The following is a 21,182-nucleotide window of genomic DNA, read 5'->3' on the forward strand; positions in this document are numbered from 1 at the left end:
TAACATACAAATATGTTTTGTTTTCTCCTGGGCAACACACAGCTGCTTTCGCAGATCGAAGATAAACTCGAAAGAAAGGTCGTTTAAAAGGTTGGTTAGTGTTCGCTGCCAGCCAAAACACACAAACATTAGTCACATTTATCAGCGGCAACGAGCGGAAACCGCACGATGCGCATCTGATTGCCATAGTCGCATATCACCGACCCGCACGCCGGTAGCATGATCTTTGGACAGAGTTGCATGTTGGAGCAATCGAGCTTTACCTCGCGCGCAACCTCGCCACTCCGTGCATCCCAGACAACGAGTGCACCTGGAAGACAGAGCAGAGATGCAATAGTTAATGAAGGAACTCGCCTGGCGATGAAGATAATTATTAAAGCTCGAGCTTCTTACATACCTGGTTTGCCGGTTACGAGCAGGGACGGCGTTAACATCACCAGTGCAGAGTAAGCATGTGAGACGGTGATGGTGTTCAGTGGATGTCCCTGGAATCGATCCCACACACGTATCCGTTCGTCCAGCCCGAGCGATATTACGTAGCTGGGTGAACCGACGAGAGCAACGATTGAATCGTCGTGTGCCTGGATTTTGTACATGCATGCACCTGAAACAAACAAGGCATTACAGTGGGGTGATTAAGATAACATAAATCCAAATAAATAACATTAAAAGACGTACCTGTCGTCAGGTCCCACACGCATAGCAATCCATCCTGCGAACCAGAACCGGCCATTCCAGATTGCCATTGGTCAATGAACAGGCAGGTAATCGGTCCACAGTGACCGTGCAGTGTGTACAGCATCAGGTGACTATCAGCACGGTACACCTTCAGTGTGTGGTCCTGGCTCCCTGTCATCACGGTATTGCCGACCACCTCCAGGCAGGTTATGGGTTGCTGATGGCCCTGCTGCTGAAACTCCAGCAAACAACGCAACTCCTCCGAATCGGGATGAGTCCCCCCGCTACCCATTGCTGCCTGGAACGAACTTATGCTGCCCGCCGAACCGGTTCGCATGTGAGCTATAAATTTGGATAAACATTAGATTGCTTGCTGACTTCTGACAGTTTCTTACTTCTTCAGTTTCTAAAATTCTTACTTCTTCGATATGCTGACGTAAAGCCCCAATCGATCTGTCTTCCCTGGGTGTAAGTTTCCAGACGGAAGAAATCGATTCGACCACTTAACCGAGCCGCTATAACACGATCACCCGTAAGCTTAATGTTGGTCACGCCATTGTTGTGTGAATGTTCTGCATCGTGGATGCACTGAAAGGAGGATGAATATTTAATAATAAATTAATATATATACTATCTCATATAATGCATATTTGCTTACCTTAAAACTACCGCTGCTACCTTCCCAAAACTCTAACCGCCCGTCCGCACAACCAATCACAATGAGATTGTCGAGAAAGTCCATACACCATATCGGCGACACGTGATGGTGCTGGGTCGCCTGCTTTGGGCTCCCGGGCGGTTGCGGACATTCGTTGGACAGTGTCGTTGGTCGCGCTGTCCAGTGGCTGTTGGACGATTGCTCCTCCAGTGGAACGCCCGTATCTCCCCAACCCGCCGTCAACGATCCGTTCGGGGTGAAGCGATTCCGAAGATCGGTACCGCTGCTAGGCGTCGACTGTGGTGGACAGGAGGTAAAAAAACGTTCGTACTGTGCCTGGAAGTCGAACAGCTTCGAATCGGAGGCTTGTGAGCTCGCGGTCGAACTGTCCAGGCTGGAGAAATTGAAGTGCAATTTCTTCTTCAGCTTAAACGATGATCCGACGATCGTACTGGGAGGTGAGCACGATAGAGGAGAGCCCGAATCGGCGGGAAAAGCCTCTTGCAGACCCGTAATCGAATCACCATGATCATTGCGCATCATAACACCGGACGTCGCAACGGTTGTGGATAGCGACGGCAGCGATTGGGGTGAGGACGAATCACCACGCGTTTGTTGCAGCTCGAAATAGTGCAATCGATCTATTTCGGCCATCAGCTCCCCGTTGCTTACGTCCCAAATTTTCACCTGTCCCTGCAGGCACGAACTGGCAATCATGTTGCCATCCGTCACGAGACACTCGATACGGTGCACGTGACCGTCCACCTGTACCGGTACGCCCTCCAGCAGGCACTGTTCCGGCTTTGGTTCCGTTTCGCTATCGCTCTCCTGCCAGCTAGCACGCCATTCGGCGTAGTTCCGCGTGCAGATACACCGGTACAGCACTATCATCGTGTACGTCACCACAAACGTGCTGACCACCAGCAGCATACAGGTGAGCAGTATTTCCATTGGCGTCTTCGGATAGAACGGTGCATTCCCTATTGGTACGTGCGATCCATCGCCCGTATCGGCATCGCTGAAATCCAACGGATCCAGCGCAGCCGCTAGCGCTTTCCACTGGAAATGGTGCGGTGCTTTTTCGTCCGCATTTCGCAGCTGTAGCGCTGTTGTCGGACTCACCGCGTGTGATAGTTTGATGGCCGGCAACACGGTCACGTACCGGCCACTGAGCGATACGTTGTACTGCTTCATTATCGCGGACCAGTGGAAGTTTGACAGCTGGTATACGGTTTCGTAGTCGGGATGCTTCAACCGTTGCAACTGCTCGGACGCATTCAGCGCACGAATCTCACCTCCTTTTTCGTTCGTCCCACTAACACCACCTCCGCCGCCGAGCATGCCCGCATCGGGAAGTTTCTGTTGCTCGTTGCTCAAGCGGTCCATTTCGTGTAGACGTGCAGCGGTTGCTTCCGTACTGGCATCACCCAGCTCATGTACACCGATACCCACATCAAAACGGGACGACCCGTCCATAGATGGCACATCATGCCCGGTAAGGTTTTTATCGATCACAAACAGTTCCTCTATCAGACCCGCATTGTAGATGATGTTCGAAATCCACAGCACCATCCAAATCATAAACCCTCGCTGGAAAAACCGCGTCCTCGCCCAAAAGTTTACGATCCGCAGGCGTTTGGGAATTTTCACATCTTTGCCAGCTCCCGTACCACCTTTCGGGTGGCTCGACGATTGCTCCAGTCCCGTTAGCTTCGGGTGTGATCGAGAACGGTTAATCGAACCACCACCGTTACGAATTTCGCGTGGCGGCACAGCAGATGAACCGGCAGTGCCGGCACCGCGCCGTAAATCACTGTTAAAGTACAGCATCTTCGGTAAACGCCGGACCTCGGCACTGTACTCCACACGCTTAATGTCCAACGCTAGCACGGTGGCGAAGAACAACATCTGTAGCAGAAAGTCCGACACGAGTCCCACCATCGCAAAGATGCAGAATTCCTGTATCACGGGCACAAACGTCGCAAGCCCACCGGTAAGTATTGTTATTTCCGTCAGCAAATTCTTCGTAATTGACCAACCTTCACGGCTAAGGCCCTGGGCAATGCGTATCTTTACATCGAGATTGTTATCCGTCGTCAGGACGCTCTTCGTGATGACGAGCACATTCTCCAGCCCAACCAGAATAACCAGGTACGGGTAGACGCCCTTCGACTGGAAGCTTATTGTGAGCCCGAAGAAAAAGCACAACCCTAGCGACATCAGCAAACTGCCAAGGACGGTCAGCACGGCACAGGACGCTAGCATGATGCGCGACCGGATGACTTCGATTTTACGCACCGAAAAGTATACGTAAATAAACAGCATGCAAAAGGCGATACACTGGGGTAGTACCTCCTTCCAGTTGAATTCGCCCGGATAGAAGATGTACATGATCGATTGCTGCTGGTGTGTGTGGACCGATTGTCCTTCGGCTGCAGGTACATTCGTATCGGAGGTAAGTTCCTTTTGATGAAGCGGATAAGCGCGGACGAGCTTTTCCTTCAACGAGTCAATAAATGCTGGATTATTTTCCCGCAGAATTAGTGTCACCGCGTACTGGATGATGCGCGGCCGTACTCGCATCGGGTACCGCTTAACGCCGGTGTCACGCAGTGGTATACCAAACAACATTTCCGCCGTTGACACTTTGGACTTTTGGAGATTCTATCAAATGGAAAAATGATACATAATTAACTATTCCGAAATGCTCTGAAAGTTATGGAGATACTTACATGATTTACATACACAGTGTTTAACAAATTGCTATCCTTGTTAAAATTCTGAATATTTTGCTGCCACAGATTGGCCGGCGACAGTAGCAAGCAGTTGTACTCGGGAAACAATGTCTGTTGTGACGATCGTTTCACATTCTCCACGTGTAGACAGAGATGGCTAAGCGTCGTTTTGCTGCTGAAAAATATACAATAATCCCAGCTTGAGCTTCGTTTTCGTTACACAATTAGCGACCCAAAACTCACCTCTGATCCTCGTGATTGCGTATAATCTCCACCAGCTTAAACACCTCGTACAGCGGACCACGGAACGCATCGGTTAACAGTAGATCTTCTTCCCACGGCACCACGCTGGTCCGCATGATGATCTGCTGCACGTACAGTAGCGGATCTATTCGCGCCCAGGGAAACGGTGTTTCCACGCTAATGTTGTAGATGTTAAACATGTTGCCGCCGGAGAAGCTGAACGGATTGTAGAATTCGCTCGACAGGTTCGCGTTGGACAGGTGCAGATTCTCGCTGATGCTTTCCGTGTACGGGAATATCACTTTGGTTGGAATCGTCCCCGGCAGGGGAATGTTTAGCAGTGGGTAGCTGGGGAAGGAAGAATAAGAAAATAGAGTTAAAGAAGTAATTCCAAAAACGATTTATTATTTACGTAGGTGAGATCCAGGGAGATCTTGGAATCGATTTAACAAGGAATGTTTTATTATAGATAACAAACAGAGACTATAGGCTTCATAATGGAAGAGTTTGTCAAATATATACTCAAAAGTGTTAAAAAAATAAAACTAAATGAATATGAATATGAGGATATTCCCAGTATATACAAAATTGATTGCAGAATAAATCTCGTCAAATGAGAGTAATTTGACCAGGCGTCTTTACGAGACAGTTTCAAAGAGGCCTTTCATTCTGCCTTGAGTATCTCTAGAAAGAAAGTCTTGAGTTTCTCTAGAAAGCGAGCTAAGCAAACGAGGAAGATTTTAAACTATGGATGTACATCGTGATAGATTAGCCTGCACTCAAGGTGGGTCCTAAGGGTTCCTTTCTCTAAGGCCCTAATAGAGGGCCACATTCGCTAAAACTGCAGTAGCTTAACACAGTCAGTTACATGCTTAAAGCCTCTTAATGAGAAAGTTTCTTAATTAGCAGTAACGTATGCACTTAAAAGTACTGATTTTAACGGGTTTCCTGTTGCTTAGAAGGCATATATAGCTAATCAGACATCTATAACATCTTCTACCATCTGGCAAAATCCGAATCCAGAGCAGAATCCAGAAATGAAAATCGAGATCTTCCTGCAGATTGGACCAATCCACCAAAAAAACTAAGAAGTAACTTAACAAAATTGAATTTGGAATCTTTTTCGTCAAGACCAGCACTATCTGACCAGAAGGGAATGTCCTAAACAGAGCTACTGGACATTCTGGCGTTCAACATTGATTTGGACTGGTTAAGATTTACGTCTTAAAAAAGCCCACCATTCTTCCTAATAACACTCTGAAGCGATGGACAAAACTTTGAGGACAAATTTCAATCAAAGAATCAAATCCAATAATTTCTGGGCAAACTTAGACTGATAGTATCAGGGCTTTCAACAACGAGTTAAGCACGCCACTGGTCATCTGCCAGAAGATAGTGGATGAAACACCTCCAAGACCTGTATTGTGAAGAAGAATTCGCGATAGATGGATGGACTTGCCGGTTTCTAAATTAATCCTTACACTTATTCAGTTCAATCCCTACCCTGACATACGCTGATAACTTTGATATCATGAGTTTGCCTTTGTGCTATAAAGCAATGGAAAATATCAAATTAGAAATCATACGACAAGTCATGTTAGTTCCACCAAATACCCTGTTCAGGTGCATGATCGCACCTGCATCCCTGCTCATATTAGAGCTTTAGCTCCTTTCACGACGATCGAAGCTGAGGCTGTACAAAACATGTGTAGTCCCAATTCCTCAAACCGAGTCTAAGACATGGAGCAACATGCACTAGACACCGGACAACTCAGCCATACAAGTCCTGATGCTATATGAAGTTCATAGAGCTCATCTTAGTTACAAGCTAGGATAGACACAAACAATTTTCGTCCAATATTGACCAGAGCAAAACTGGGAATTTCCTTATATCTACTGCTTAAAATTATTTGATCAATAAAATTTATAATGAAAACAGCACCCTCCCCAAGAAATGGACAAACTTATCACAAAGATCTACATGTATCGTAGTCTGCGTCGTAGACTGCAAGGAGCCAGAAGAAGTGTTTCCTATCAGACAATTACCATCGATGTGCAAATTTAAGGTGCGAACTAAAAGTTTTTAACAGCACCAGAAGAAATACAGCAGCATGAAGAATCCCATGCATTACTCTAACCGTCGTTGTTCTATCATTACAAACATAAAAGTGACATCACTTTAAGAGGCGGCTTTGTTCCGAATGTCCGAAACAAAATTAAGATAAAAAGTAACATTTCGTCACACCACAAAGTGCACCACAGTGATAATTCCCCGTGTGAACGATAACCTTTATCGCAGTCAACCGACTAAGTTAACGCCAGGGGCTCTAGCATTGCCACGGCTGGCCATGGTCATGGTCGTATGGAAGAAAAAAAAAGGCATAGCAACACTCATTTGGCGATCGCTACAGGATGAATATTTCCGCAAGGCAATTGAATCTAATACTTCTTCCGCACAATAACACTCACTGTCAAGGGCAATACACCCTGTCTAATCATTTTGGGTAATGAAAACAAAGAAACCCCACTCAAGAAGAAAGGTCACTACTGTGGAGATATTCCGACCAATAGCCAATAGGCTCCCTCCTTATCTGCCTTTGATTTGGACTGGCGGTGCAGGCACATTTACTTGCCATATGGCGGAATTGTTTATTCGGTGTGGTATTTAATCTTTAAGTGTCCGGGCCCAAGCTATGAGCGAAGCGAAACGATGCCCGGTCGGTAAGGTGATGGCACGTAACGAATCACACACGTGCACAGTGGCTTAGGTAAACAGATTAGTTCAATATGTTGAGACAGCCATCATATCAACATATACACTTGAGAATAAAAGATTATCAATGAGCACGTCTGCATAACCGGTTTAGGGGAGATTCTTTTTATGGGGACAAAAAAGGAACTCACTCGAAGCGTGGAGTTCCTACCCCAAATCAACATACAGACATAATAATTTATTCCTCTTCTTTTTATCATTACTTGCGAATGGTAAAGCCTTTTTGCAACACATTCTTCTAGCATATTCTAACGGCAAACCGGCAACCTAAAAGCGCTTTTAAACGCTTTCCCTTCTGTTTTCCCATACGACAATGTCCTTCTTTGGTTAAGCAATAAAAAGGTTGGCAATACGTCTGACTGTCTGTTCGCAGTGCGAACTTCCTCATACGGGTTTGACGTGTGCTGCACATCAAATGTACCATGCAAATGGTCAGCTCCAATCCCTGCACCGACCCGCGAGTGTCCGTAACTGCAGGCGGGCAAGCAGGCAGACGGAAATTTGCATCTTTCGAATGCCAGCCCGTTTATTATTGATTGATAGCAATCCGCGGCGGCACAACAAGCGCTAGGATCGGTACCAATTGGCACCTCAATCGGGCGGGAAACGGTAGAAGGCAAGGTGGAAACCAAAACCAAAACAATGTTGATACCGGGACCGAGCCCACTACAGCGTGCGCGATTTGTGTGCGGCTTACTGATAACGTAACGGCCCATGCGGGAGTTTTGCTTGGATTGATAAATCCAACTGTGGTTTGCGGTGTGTTGCACAAAACATACTATGGCAAACACTATTTTGTAGGATAATGGAACGAATATTAAAGTTTTTGGCACACGACCATGTGCCGCGAGGCTTCTTGTGGGTTCTGTGGACTTTTAGCAGTTAAGCACCATCGTCATCTGATTAATTATTTTGAAGTTTCTGTCCGACGCCTTCACTCCCATCTTAATTTAGGTCTAATATTGGTACTGTCTATGTGCGAGGTCTAAAACGATTTCACAATCAGAGGTCTCCATAAAAGAAAAATGTAATATTTCTATTAAACGACTTAAACCAATGTTATTCATTTCAGTCAGGGATCTGATTCGACCTATAGAAAATAGTTCTCGTTGATCTAATGTCCTTAGTGCAGATGGAAAGGACTAACCACTATCCTTCATCCATGTTTTCATCCATTCTTATATGGCAGGTAACGTTGGTCAAGTTCATCCTTAGAAGTTTGGTAAGCTTGATCAATATTTCAACCGAGCTATGCTTATTTTATGCGACCTTGAATTCGATGAAGAGGAATGGAACTACTGCTCCACCATCTTCTTCGGGATCTCATCCATGTTGAAGATCGGAACAGTGAAAGATTTCGCTTTACTCGACAAAAAAAACCTGTTCTCCGTAATTTTATTCGCAATTGCGTCATTTGACGTAATCCAAATAAAAGATCAACAAAGCGAGTAAACTAAACAGCCTGGACAGCAACTCCCATAAACACGGCCAATTGTTTCCAAAAAAAAAACACCCTCCGCGGTGCACCAACTGTTTCAGTGAGAAAATCATTCGTCCAGCTAAAAATAAACATGTTTAAAAACCTTTCCACACATCGTACTTCACATTGCGTTCGCGGGTTGAACTTACCAACAAAATATAATGATGGCAAGAGCGAAGCTTGTTGCGGTCGTCGGATAGCTGGACAGAAACAGCCCATGTTTGTAGTACATTTGCGACACGCGGGACGGAAGCGTCGTGGTGGAACCTTTGCTACGATCGGATTGTTTCGAGCCACGGGATCCAGCAGAACCCCCACCGGTGGTAGCTCCACCACCAGCAGTTCCTCCCGCTGCCGCCGATGTTGACGCAGGTCGTGGTGGTTTCATCGCCGCAGATGCGCCCAACAATGGGTGATGCTGCTGTGTGAAGGTGGTGCCGGTGTGTATAACACCCGCAGACGGTTGCTGCGTCTGTTGGGCTGACAACGGTTTGCGCTGTGCCAACTGTGATGTGTTGTTGGACCGTACCGATTGGGCGGTCGCGACGGTGGTGTACTGCTGCAGATGATTGATTCGGTCCTCTGCCGGTGGTGATAACGATTCTACACCGGCGGATGCCGTCATGGTGAACCACACTTATGCTACCGAGGGTGGAGAATGTGTTTCTTGTCCACCGCACGAGCTATGCACACTTTGTTTACACTTTTTAATGCGATATAAATACACTTTTACACCTTCGTTACGGTGTACAAACGCATACCGAGTCACTTTCTCCTCGCCACCCTGCAACTGTCACCGGCGGCACCCCGTTCGTCGTAGGATATTGCGACCCCTTCGTAGTACTTCCGCTTCGGGTCCCTTTCGCACGGCATATTATCCACACTGGAATGGTATACTCCGTTTACCAGCAACTGTACCGGGAAGCGGTACGATGCATCCAAGTGCACTTTGCCGACAACGACACAACACACCACAGCGGCAAATGTCTGCCAATGCACAGCTGAGCACAAGTTGCGCAACACTCTCGCTTAAGCTAGTTTACGATTGGGCTGTAGAAAGATAAACGGATTGATGATTTTTTTATAGAACGCAAGCTAAAACACACTCTCTTAAAACCTAGGTCAGTGGTTATTCCGTACACTTAATCTTGCTTTTTGATGACCTTTTTTTAGGGCATCTGAAATCCACCATTCACGTCAGTTTCACTCGCAGGACTACTTTAATCATGTTGATTATGTTACAATGGGCAATGGTAATGATACTATCAACAGGCAAGATCACTTTCCATGGCGAAATTCACTTGTGAACCTGTTGGTAGCGAATAGAGACAGGTTTGTTCAACATCTTCATCACCGTCTTTCCAGGCTCTCAACAGAGCTAAGATCGAGATTGTACGTGGTGTACATAATCTCTTGCTCTCGTGTCAAGAACATGGCAGGTTTGCTATTATCATCCCGTTTGCTATGATCGATTCTTCTGCGCTCTGTCCGAGTAAAAACAACCTCGGTCTACTGCGTTTGATCGCAAGCCTATCAGCCACAAATGCATGCACCCGAATGGACCTGGTGTGCGCTTTCGCTTCCGGTACGTCTTTGCTCTCGGGGCGGTTGCAAAAAGCGTTGCAACGAATGGACACGCTTGCCCGGCAGCAGCAGCTTCCACGTAACCGCACGGTACACGTGCGGGTGCCACCTCATCCGGTCCGGTTTCTGCACTGCTGCTGTGTGCGGTAAGAGTAAAGATAGCGTACAACGAAAGAAGCTATAAAATTACATAATTTCACATCATACGCGCCGTGCAGACCGTTCCGTGTCCGATAGCAAAAGGGTGTATGGATTCCCCGCGAGGCACTCGAGTGTTACAGCTCTCGTGCAAAATTAACCCATCGTAGTACCCGGGGCACAACAGAACCTTCCCGCATGTTGTGCCACGATTGATTCCGCCTCTTCGCACCTTCTTTGTGGCGTTCTTGCACTACCCCAATTGGGGCATGGCTTTTTCGATTGTTACTTTGATTTGTCGTGATTCGGGCAGAACATTTATCGGTGATTCACACGTTATTTTCTTCCCGGTCACGACGAACGTTTACCGTCCAAACACACGCACGCACTCACGGCCACGTCGGGGTAATGTTGCGATGCCTTTTTACCACCTACGAGTTTGCGATGGGGAATGATGCAAAATAAACTTATTACACAGTCACACTTTAACAACTATTTCCACTCATTATGCAGGGCAGCAAAAATACGGCGCGCGGGATGAATTTACGTTTCGGATTTATTTGCTCCCGTTTTTCCTATTGCTATTTGCCAACTGATTGACAGCGGCCAAGGCTGGATGATATGATGATTCCCCTCTCAATTTCGACGCCATGTCGGATTCCTAATGGCAGTTGTGATTGAAAGCTTCAATTGGGAATTTACAAAATGTTTTTCATTCGAAAAAGACCACGTGATTTAATGTTGGATGCATGGTTGCAGATAAGCTACCATTTGGAAGTTCTACTACAAACTTACTTCTTTAGTTTCGCAATTAAATGTTGACAGTCAAGTTTTATCGACAATGATCCAGCCTGTCCCTTCGGTGGGACCTACTCGCAATGTCAGAACAAATTGACAGCAAATGATCCAAGAAAAAAACATAGGTGTGTGTAAATATGGCAGACAAGGCAGAGAAAATTGCTGCTGCAAGAAAAAAGGTAAACATATCGAATTATCGTGTGAAACCATGCTATAGGTTGTGTTCCGATTGTGTAAACACCTTTCCCCGTCTAATTATAGTATTATACACATTGTATTACCGAAATAATCGCTCGAAACACCTTCGACTGACACGTCCCGCAGTGTGTTTGGTGACAGAATTGCTGCAGAAATGCAAACAATCTGACACGTCATCGTACCGTGCCGTGGAATTGGTTTTGTTTTTCACAACAAATGCTATCTGTTTATTCTTTAGCTGAAGCAATATCAGGCGCGACAGAAGGACCGAGATCATGAGCCGCAGGAACCATGCACTGAGCCGACACCGCCTGACATAGGTCAACCGGCAGGGGTACCATCACATCAGTCGCCATCTCCACAACCACCGTTCTTTGGGAGCAGCCATCCTCCCATCGGTACACTGCTTCAAGATGATTTCAACGGTGGAAGCTTCACATCGGTGGAACTGAACGCTCCCAAATCCTCCACCTCGAACGATGGAACAGCTGTTTCGATTTCGAACTACTTCAGCAGCAGCACATTCGCTATTTCCCATCCGCCGGGTGCGGTGGATTTGTTTGAAAATGTCGAACCGAAGCTTGCCTCGGTACCGGCTCCATCAGCTGCCCCAGCATCGTTGGCGGAGGTCCGACAACCGGAACCACCAGTTGATGCCAGCGTGTACAACATCAACAAACTGTCGGACGAAATCGGTAACCTTATCGCGAATGCGAATGCTGATCTTGGGCCACAAAACACGATACTGGAACTGGAATCGGAAAAGGCCGATCTGGCGCGACAATTGAACGCAGAGAAGCTGGAAAACGATGAACTGCGGTTGCGGCTGCGCAACAACCAGTCGCTAGTAGATGAACTGAAGATCGAGATCGATAAGCTGCGGTTGGAGAACAGTACGCGCGTTACGGTGGAACTGGGTCCACTGCAGGAACAACTTCAGATGCAAATTCAAGCCGTCGGTGTGTTGGTTGGTGAGAAAGCGGAACTTACCGCATCGCTGGGAAAGTGTAAATCTCTCCTGCAGGAACGATCGGTCGAAAATGATGAGCTGCAACATCGTCTGCAAGACACGAACGCTACTGTACAGAAGCTGCAAGGTGAGTTAAATGAAGCGAAAAACCACGGGCAACGGTATGAACAGCTGGAGCAGACGATCAGCAACCAGGTCGGAGAATACCAGCGCGAAGCAGAACGTTTCCGCAAGCTGCACGAAGAGCTGCAGGAAGATTTAGCCGAGCTGCGCCAAAAGCTTACAGTACGGAATGAAGAGTATCAAGCAGCGCAGCAAATGCTCGACCAGACACGATCCGAACTGGGCCTGGCGAAGATACGCATCGATCAGCTAACCACAGACGATGGGCAGGATTATAATGCGAAAATCGAATCACTTACCCAGCAGAATCTTATCAAAGCGCAGCAAATCAAGGATCTGCAGGAGGTTATTAAACAGATCGGCACGGAACGGGACCAGAGCAGCCAGCAATACCAGAACTATGTGCTGCATTTGAACAAGGAAATAAGCAATCTGGCTGAAAAGATTCAGGAGCTGACGGATGAGAACAATCGGCTATCGAAGAGTGAGGAGACGGCCGTACGCTTTGCAAACGAGCTCGAGCGTCAGATACAGCAGCAGATGCAAAAGTTGCAGCGGGTATATGCCGGACAGCAGGAAGCGAAAGCAGACGATACCGACAGTAATTTTAAGTTGCGCGAAGATCACGACAAGCTAAAAGCGGAACTAGACACACTGCGCATCAGTCACGAAAGGTTGGAACGTGAAAAGGAAGAACTTATGGTAAGCGGCCGAATTGGGTATCCATTTAGAATGGAGGGTTTTAACGGTAGAATTTAATTTTCAGAATGGAAACGTTTCCAAAGAGAATGAGCAGAAAAATGATTATGAAACGCAGATTAAACAGTACGAAGAGCAAATAGCTCAACTACAACTTACGGTGGAAAGACTCCAGCTGGATAAACCGGATGTGGCGAAGCTGCTGGTGGAGATTGAAAGTGGCCGCGTCGGTGCTTCCCGTGCCGTAACGCAGAACCAGGAGCTCAAGTCTCAGCTGGAAGAAATGCAGCGGGCGTTTGTGCAGATTGTAAGTATATGCTTGAGGGGGTTAGATGTATAATCAGAATGTTTAGACAATTTTTGTCGCCACTTAATGTTTAAGTTATGTTTTCTTCAATAATAATTGATATCTTTTAATTGTTTCTTGATATCTCCTCTTTAATCTCCTCTTTGCTTTTTGTGATGCAATTAATACTTCTATTGATTCTTTTACAGAGCAATGACAAACTAAACCTCACGGATAAGCTGCAAACGGAACTACACCTCGGAAAGGAGATGAAAGCTAACTACGGCAATCTCGAATCCGAGTTGGGTGCCATCCGTGAGAAGCTACACTACAAAGACGAAGAAATGATCCGTCTGGCGCACGAAAACACCGAACTGAGCAAGCAAATTTATCAACAGAATCAAGAAATCGATCGATTACGCTACTACGAGTCCCGATCGAACGATGTAGCTACGTTGCAGCGCGAACTGGAGCTGCAGAATCGTACCGCTGATGAGCTGCGGCGCCAGTTGCGCGAGGGTTCCGTTTCGGGCGAATCACCCGTGCTGGTAAACGGTGATCAAGCGGCCCACGAACATACGACCGACACTAGCACGCTGCAGCAAGAGATCGATACGCTTCGACAGGAGAAGGGCGAATTGCTAAAAGCCTTGAACCGATTCCAGCAAGATCGTACGCAAGACGCTACCGAAGGACCACCGAACGGTGTCGGTGCGTTCGATCGCCAATCGTCCATCGTGAGCAGCATCCCAACGATGGAAGCGATGGAAAAGTTACAGCAGCGCTTCAAACGTACCATGGTTGAGGTGGCCGAATTGACCGAGGAAAAGCAACGGCTCGAACATTTGGTGTTACAACTGCAGGGCGAAACGGAAACCATCGGTGAATACATCACGCTTTATCAACAGCAAAGAAGATTGCTGAAGCAAAAGGACATGGAGCGCGATCTTCAGCTTCAGCAGCTGGCAGACGATCGTGAGATGATGAAACTCAAGCTGAAGGAGCTTAACTATTTGGTGCATCGGTTGGTCCAGGAACAGCAGGAGGAAGGTGGTGAACATGATCACGGATCCCATCATCACCATCACCATCATCATCATGCTTCGTTGAACAATAGTAGCAGCAGTAGTGGTGGTAGTGGTTACAACTACAGTCAGTTGGACACGAACAGTACGCATGTGAATAATACTAGTCCTGGTCCGGGGCCCGGTGCACCGGGTCATGACGATGTCGTGACGGCTTCAATGGGAGCACCTTCACCACCCGGTGCTGATGGGGATTACCACCATTCATCACTGCCATTACCAAAGGTGCACATTAAACCAACGGAAACGGCTGGTCGCATCCTTTCGCTGTTGACCGACATCAAGGAGGCAAATATTCCGTACGGTAGCGGTGTACAGCACTGCTCCTGTTGTTCCGGCCGGTTGGAAACGGTTTAGAGAGTAAAAAGGGATATAGATCGGTGGACCTTAGGTCTTTCGCCCACCCCCACACTAAAGCCTCTCCACCCCTCAAAAGCTGTGGTATAGTTTTCCTTGTTTTTTTTAACGATATATTGCATATTTTATTATTGTAAACATTTCTTGGCATATAATAGCTGGCATACCGGTATTTGTACGATCGAAATATAGAGCCAACGCAAGCATAGCGCGTAAAGAATACCATCAGCTGAGTGTTGTGCAATTTGTTGTAGTTTTGCTGAGATTGAAAGAAGCTGGCGCTGAGTGGAAGAAGGGGATAATATGTCAAGCAAGAAAAAAAATATTTTAAGACGCATTCTTAAGTAAATAAGGACGGAAAAGGGTGGTAAAATTAAAAAAGTAAACAATTGCAAACCGGCTGCTGCTAGTAAATTTATCAAGCGCCGTCTGGCAACACTGGTTCTGAGATAGTTTGGAGCTGTCATTCGGTTTCGTTGCTTGACAACCAAATCTTTTGTTATTGCCGGTTTGCTGTAAACAACGCGATAGGAGCAACCGGCGAGTTAAGGATCAAACAAAATCTTTGTGTCTGAACAGACACTGTGTCGTTAAGATGTATTACTTTGTAGTGCTTCTTCTGTGTGTCGTTATTGGATTGGTTCAGCCGATCACGGTGGATGACAATGGCTACATCATGTACTGTCCGTGCATGGGTAAGAACAATACGCGAATGGTTTGCTTCCTTTCATAGTGCCACAAAAAAGGGGTGGATTTTATTTACACGACGCGAAATGAAGCATATAATCTCTTTCCCAAATCGTTTATTTGAATTCAAATATAAAAATAGTGTCTTTTTCCTTTTTTTCAGGACGATTCGGGAACCAAGCGGATCATTTTCTCGGTTCGTTTGGGTTTGCAAAGGCTCTGAACCGAACGCTCGTTTTGCCACCGTGGGTTGAGTATCGTAAAGGAGAGATACGTTCCATACAGGTGCCGTTCGATACCTACTTCCAGATAGCACCGCTACAAGCATTTCATCGTGTCATAACGATGGAAAACTTTATGAAGTCACTTGCACCAACGCTGTGGCCACCGGAAAAGCGCATCTCGTTCTGCTACACGGAACGCATGGGTCTGGACGGAACTGCCGGCCATGGTTGCAATGCAAAAAGTGGCAATCCATTCGGTCCATTCTGGGACACGTTTGAGGTTGAGTTTGCTAGCTCTGAGTTTTTTGGTCCGAAGCTAAACTACGATGTGCATCACGGTGACAACATGGCTCGAAAGTGGAACGAACGGTACGCGGGCGATAAGTGGCCCGTACTGGCATTTACCGGTGCACCAGCCGTTTTCCCAGTGCAGCAAGCAAATCTCCCACTGCAACGATACCTCCGATGGTCGGTAAAGTACGAGGACGAGGCGAAGCAGTTTATCCGTGACGTACTGCCCAAGGGAGCGTTTATTGGAATTCACCTAAGGAACGGTATCGATTGGGTGCGAGCGTGTGAACACGTGAAGGAAAGCTCCAACTTGTTCTCGTCCCCACAGTGTTTGGGCTATCGGAACGAACACGGCCAGCTGACGGGGGAGATCTGTATGCCATCGCGGGACACCATTGTACGGCAGTTGAAGCGACGCATAAAATTGCACCGTGAAACTGCACCGGATAACCCGATCCGAGCCGTATTCGTAGCCTCGGACAGTAATCACATGCTCGGCGATCTAAACGATGCACTGAAGCGCATAGATGTGACGGTGGTGCGTCATCCGGATGCAACCCCTCATCTGGATCTGGCCATTTTGGGACGTTCTAACCATTTTATCGGTAATTGCATCTCGTCCTACTCGGCGTTTGTGAAGCGTGAGCGCGATTCGAACGGATTTCCTTCCTCATTTTGGGCGTTCCCGCCGGAAAAACCAATCCCCAAATCCAAGAGTGCCACAACGCAACAACACGAAGAACTGTAGAAGGCGAGAAGCCGCGAGAGATTGTGTGCTGTAATTGAGACATCAAATGGTACAAAACTGCAGCCGATCGAAGGATTGATATGTTTAGGGTAGGATTAGGATGATTCTTTCCTCACTATATAAAGTAATTGCCCTTGTTATCGTAGCTGCGGTCGAAATGCATGCTACTTGCTTTAATTCGCGAGTCGTCTATTTAGAACTGCGTGGCGTTACCATAGAAACGTCTGCAGCTCCAATTGAAATTTACCTAGGTGGAATGCGTTGTCAATAATCCAAGGGTTGCTAAAGACTACTCTATTCAATGCATGGTAAAGCCTCGCATATCAAGGCAGGTGAGTTCGCGATTGGAAGCAAGTAGCATGAGGTTCAAACCGTTGCTATTATCCGGAGTAAGTACTATTTTTACTACAAACTTACTGATATTACTTTGAACAACGAAAATTATTTTAAGCATTTTTTATTCTTAGTAGATAAGAAATTGTCCATCAACATTAAAATAAACTAGGTACATCAACGGTGTGTGTATAACGATTGATGGCACTACTCTTCCTAAGTGTCATTCAAATCATGAGTTGACTTTCAATATTTTAATGAATCTCCAACGATCCGAAGGAATTCTTAGCCTCGTTCTTTTCGTTGTCATATCACTCGTCGTCTTTCGCCGGACAAAGCGTTGTTCGTCCTACTGCCTCAATATTAGTTTTCTGTTGTTCTGATTTTATTATCATCACCAAACAGACAGTAACCTGCATTTAGGGACAATTTTTGTCGCGAAATTGGGAACAAGAAGCAGAAACTCTCCAGTCTGCATTTTGAATCAGCGGTTGCTTCCCTAAAACTCTACACACAGCTTTTTGGTACTTGGGCCACCCACTGGGTGCTGTCAAACCGGCACAGCTGACATATGTAAACAAATAGCCAAGAGGATCATCTGTTGGGAATGTTTAACGCAAAACAATCGATTACATTCGGTACAAACAAAAGCGGCAAATAAAATAAATTATAAAACACGTTCAAAATATTGCGCTTTGATTAACAAACAAGCGTTCCGTGTGTTTTGTGTAGATTGATGGTTGTGTGATAGATTTATATAAATCTTTTGTTTGATTTTGTGCCTTACAATGACGGAGTTTTGTGAACTTACGCTAGAAACAAAAGGATTTTACGGTGTGGACTTTTCCAAGCAGTTGGATCAAATCAAGTGCCTTGTGTTCGACATGGAGTGCCTTTGGTTCGAAGTGGTACCAATTGCGGCTCTTATCAAGCGCCAAAAGGAACAAAATCCAAATCTGGACTGTACCGAGGCCCTGATCGACCAAACGCTGCTGGCCAGGGGCAGTGCAAACTACAGTGCGAATACCGTCGAAGGCTGTGTACACTTTGCTGCCAAATACTATCTGGACAACTATCCAATCAGGTTTCAGTTTCTCCTACAGCGGGCCACGCCACAAGAAATTTCCCGTCATTACATCAAACCGCTGTGGCGCACCTTGCTTCGCCAGGGAGCGGAAATTCGTGTGCTTGTGGAAGAATTGAAACGAAAAGATGTAGAAATAGCACAGTATCAAGCGGAAGGGGCTCGGCTAAACAGAACCACCGTGCAAACGGACACGTTCGATGAGGAGAAGTTCCGGCAAGCGTTGCCGGTTCAACTGCCGGTGGAAAGTGTGTACGTACAGAATCTTTTAAATAGTGACGTGCACCGTAGCAATCTAATGAAAACGTTAGAGCTTGAGCATAACATCGGCGATTCGGCAAGAAGCAGAAACAAGCTGCCAGTTCCTGCCCACCAGCAGTTTAACTCACCTTCAAGACGAAGGAAAAAACGTCCAAGACCGATGATGGTGCCAGATGTTACTAAAACTTCCATCCAGTATGAACATGAAGAGGACGATTGAATGTGCATGGAAATGCCAACTATTTGTTCCCTTTGGATAAGCTTATCGTTTCGGACTAACTAAGTTTCTTCTTACTAAACTCCATAGCACCAGCTTTGTAGGTTTTGAACTGGGTTATCTAATGGCTGGGATTATCTGTGAGTAGTATGACTCATAGCTGAATCATCATTTCTACGTAGAGCAACTCAAGCACCACATTTCGTTGAATGTGCCGTTATCGAAAAGCCCTCAACAATTCCTAATCTACTCGTTTCATAAGTAGGGATTAGGAAATTTTAATATTGTGTCCAAGAATAGACAATATATTTGACCAAAATTTAGATGCTAAAGATCTTCTGATAAGGCAGCCTAAAGAAATGAATAATCATAAATTTCCACTAGCCTAAATGATTAGAAATTCTTTTTATTTCCCGCAAGGAGTTCTGCGCTTAACGACCTACTCTAGGTCATGCCTGCCATGTCTGGCTTACTAGACTTATTTTCAATAGGTAGTCTTCGGATATTCAAGTTCTGACAATATAGATTGTACTCCGAAGTACACATCAATACACCATTCTTCTTCTGTGGCAATACAACCTCAGGAGGACTTGGCCTGACACCATTTCTATCTTCCTTTGGCTTAATTTATCCGTAGCTCGGTAGACAGTCGATTTATTCTTTTAACGTTAGGATGCACATTACTATATTGATATTTGTACGTTTATTTCGTCAATTAGAGTACAGGCAGTTTCAGAGACACGCGGATTCGGAGCTTCACGGTTTTTGGAAATTTGGCAGCTGATCTAGTTTAGAGCACAAAATCTGAGCAAAATGATGAAAAACTGGTCGAAAATACCTGTTTTTGTCATATAAAACATTTGTTTTTAATTTATTGTAATGTAATCTTTCTAAAAATCGCCTAATTCGCTGAATAAATTAAGTGCAGAGAAGGAATTCGACTCTGCGACTTTAAAGTATTAACTAAATTGCATTAGGATTCGACTAACGCGGAAATTCGAGTTACGCGAATTTTTTTCCGCTCCGCTATAATAGCGTATCTCGGGGACTGACTGTACTTAAGTAGCTTTGTTGTACTTTAAACCAAGATCAACTTTTTTCTTCACTATATCCATCCCTTGGCACCTTTAATGGAATGTGCTGCTTAACTTAAGACTCAACAAAATCCTTAACAAAAATTACAACAGAGTTCGTCGTACTTTTACAGTTCGGAGAACTTTCAAATGAAATTTTGTATATACTCTGCAACATCGTTGACGAAGAAATGAAAGACCCAATTATATAAGATAAAAAAAAGCTCAAATTAAAAACAAAACAACTACAGAACAAAAAAAACATGAAAAATGAGTTATACACCAAAAATGCCCTAACCACGATACATTATACGCTAATTATTATTATAAAAAGGAGATGAGCCTATTATCCGTGTTCGATTAGCACGGATAATCGGCGCTCCACTGGAGCTAAAAAGGAGCTAATTATCCGCAACGTTTGGTAAACATTTTGTAAAAAAAAGGACAACAAATTTTCATAAAACAATAAGGTTTAGAAAATACATATTAAATTAAATGAAAAGAAAATCCTGTAATTACCGATATTAGCTTCGAAAATATCACAGCCGATGGCGATGACGAACAGCATTTAATCAGGTGGTAAGCAAACTCACGTATGTACGTGCGCGTACGCACGCATGAATCACGCGTGAAATGAATCATAAACGGTAACAATCGTGGCATTAAGCGCTGACATCTCCAAACGATTAGATTTGATGAGAATTATTTTTAGCTTCAGCGAGTAATTTAATCCCACACGCAGCTAGGGCTAACAACCGTATCCATACACCAGATTCCTTTCCAATCCCAGCCAATAGCCCACATAAAACACAAGCGTGTGACGCATTTGCTATGTTTAGAATGTTCTTGCGTGGAGTTATAATGCCGCTATCTTTAACTTCACTTACAATAACACCTCAATTAGCGCTAATACTTGTGCCTACTCACCCCTGACGCAGCCGCAGTTAATTTACATGAGATTCTTCACCCATCCACTCACGACGAAGGGGATGAAGGGAAGGGGTTTCAACTAGATTCGTTTACCACAACGAAGCAGGCTTGTTCATGCTCATGTAGCATTGAAGCACCGATCAGCACCACATAACGCACCTCGGGTGGTAACAGTCATCATCAGCATCATCTTAGCATAATTGTATTGCTTACTGGGATCGACCTCCCGTTAGAAGTTGACGCCCCGCTTTCATCATACCCACAAGGGTTAACACTGACCCGGAAAAAAGGGGAAATCTCATGCACTGCTATGATGCGGTGGCCCGAGAATTCGTAACCGAACCCTACCGATTTCGGGATTTGAGCTAACATAGGGGAAAACATGGGAAGCTGAGCTTCCGTAAATGTGAGCGTTCCCCTTGTTTTATTAAGCAAACAACGTCCGGTTTGTGCTATATTGTTTCCTGCTTTCCCGTGAAGGATATCCCTTTCCTTGCTTGTGAAGCGAGCAAAGAAGAACAACGAAATG

The 21,182-nt window shown here is 45.6% G+C and overlaps 4 protein-coding genes across 5 annotated transcripts; 3 read left to right on the forward strand and 1 right to left on the reverse strand.

Annotated features, from left to right (window-relative positions):
• On the reverse strand, nucleotides 1-9,509 carry LOC128303955 (sterol regulatory element-binding protein cleavage-activating protein). Of its 2 annotated transcripts, none has more exons than XM_053041073.1 (8): nucleotides 8,717-9,509; nucleotides 4,315-4,662; nucleotides 4,069-4,243; nucleotides 1,337-4,000; nucleotides 1,098-1,266; nucleotides 679-1,020; nucleotides 398-604; nucleotides 1-310 (listed from the first exon to the last, which is right to left on the reverse strand). In XM_053041073.1, the coding sequence occupies exons 1-8, from the start codon at nucleotides 9,190-9,192 to the stop codon at nucleotides 129-131; spliced, it is 4,563 nt and encodes a 1,520-aa protein (XP_052897033.1). In that variant the 5' UTR covers nucleotides 9,193-9,509; the 3' UTR covers nucleotides 1-128. The 2 variants fall into 2 exon arrangements, with proteins under 2 accessions (XP_052897033.1, XP_052897024.1); XM_053041064.1 differs by having other exon boundaries at nucleotides 4,069-4,246.
• Nucleotides 9,510-11,200: 1,691 nt separating this feature from the next.
• LOC128303972 (golgin subfamily A member 2) lies at nucleotides 11,201-15,038 on the forward strand. Its single transcript, XM_053041084.1, has 4 exons — nucleotides 11,201-11,266; nucleotides 11,524-13,080; nucleotides 13,145-13,384; nucleotides 13,573-15,038. Exons 1-4 carry the CDS (start codon nucleotides 11,225-11,227, stop codon nucleotides 14,803-14,805), a joined length of 3,072 nt encoding a protein of 1,023 aa, XP_052897044.1. The 5' UTR covers nucleotides 11,201-11,224; the 3' UTR covers nucleotides 14,806-15,038.
• A 290-nt stretch (nucleotides 15,039-15,328) lies between these two features.
• On the forward strand, nucleotides 15,329-17,268 carry LOC128297418 (GDP-fucose protein O-fucosyltransferase 1). The gene is made up of 2 exons (XM_053033051.1): nucleotides 15,329-15,500; nucleotides 15,656-17,268. The coding sequence occupies exons 1-2, from the start codon at nucleotides 15,401-15,403 to the stop codon at nucleotides 16,753-16,755; spliced, it is 1,200 nt and encodes a 399-aa protein (XP_052889011.1). The 5' UTR covers nucleotides 15,329-15,400; the 3' UTR covers nucleotides 16,756-17,268.
• Nucleotides 17,269-17,720: 452 nt separating this feature from the next.
• LOC128298293 (uncharacterized) lies at nucleotides 17,721-18,653 on the forward strand. Its single transcript, XM_053034038.1, has one exon. The coding sequence runs from the start codon at nucleotides 17,877-17,879 to the stop codon at nucleotides 18,651-18,653; it is 777 nt and encodes a 258-aa protein (XP_052889998.1). The 5' UTR covers nucleotides 17,721-17,876.
• Nucleotides 18,654-21,182: the final 2,529 nt, after the last annotated feature.

The sequence above is a fragment of the Anopheles moucheti genome, chromosome 2, assembly GCF_943734755.1.
Source record: "Anopheles moucheti chromosome 2, idAnoMoucSN_F20_07, whole genome shotgun sequence".
Classification (NCBI taxonomy): Eukaryota; Metazoa; Arthropoda; class Insecta; order Diptera; family Culicidae; genus Anopheles; species Anopheles moucheti.

Excerpts from the sequence above, each read along its gene's own strand:
- LOC128298293 (XM_053034038.1), top strand. The coding sequence starts at position 17,877 with ATGACGGAGTTTTGTGAACTTACGCTAGAAACAAAAGGATTTTACGGT.
- LOC128303972 (XM_053041084.1), top strand. The coding sequence starts at position 11,225 with ATGGCAGACAAGGCAGAGAAAATTGCTGCTGCAAGAAAAAAG. Across the intron at positions 11,267-11,523 it reads TTGCTGCTGCAAGAAAAAAG|CTGAAGCAATATCAGGCGCG; the intron begins GTAAACATATCG and ends TTTATTCTTTAG. Across the intron at positions 13,385-13,572 it reads AGCGGGCGTTTGTGCAGATT|AGCAATGACAAACTAAACCT; the intron begins GTAAGTATATGC and ends ATTCTTTTACAG.
- LOC128303955 (XM_053041064.1), bottom strand. The coding sequence starts at position 9,192 with ATGACGGCATCCGCCGGTGTAGAATCGTTATCACCACCGGCAGAGGAC. Across the intron at positions 4,247-4,314 it reads CGCAATCACGAGGATCAGAG|CAGCAAAACGACGCTTAGCC; the intron begins GTGAGTTTTGGG and ends TATATTTTTCAG. Across the intron at positions 1,267-1,336 it reads GTAGCAGCGGTAGTTTTAAG|TGCATCCACGATGCAGAACA; the intron begins GTAAGCAAATAT and ends TCCTCCTTTCAG.
- LOC128297418 (XM_053033051.1), top strand. The coding sequence starts at position 15,401 with ATGTATTACTTTGTAGTGCTTCTTCTGTGTGTCGTTATTGGATTGGTT. Across the intron at positions 15,501-15,655 it reads CATGTACTGTCCGTGCATGG|GACGATTCGGGAACCAAGCG; the intron begins GTAAGAACAATA and ends CCTTTTTTTCAG.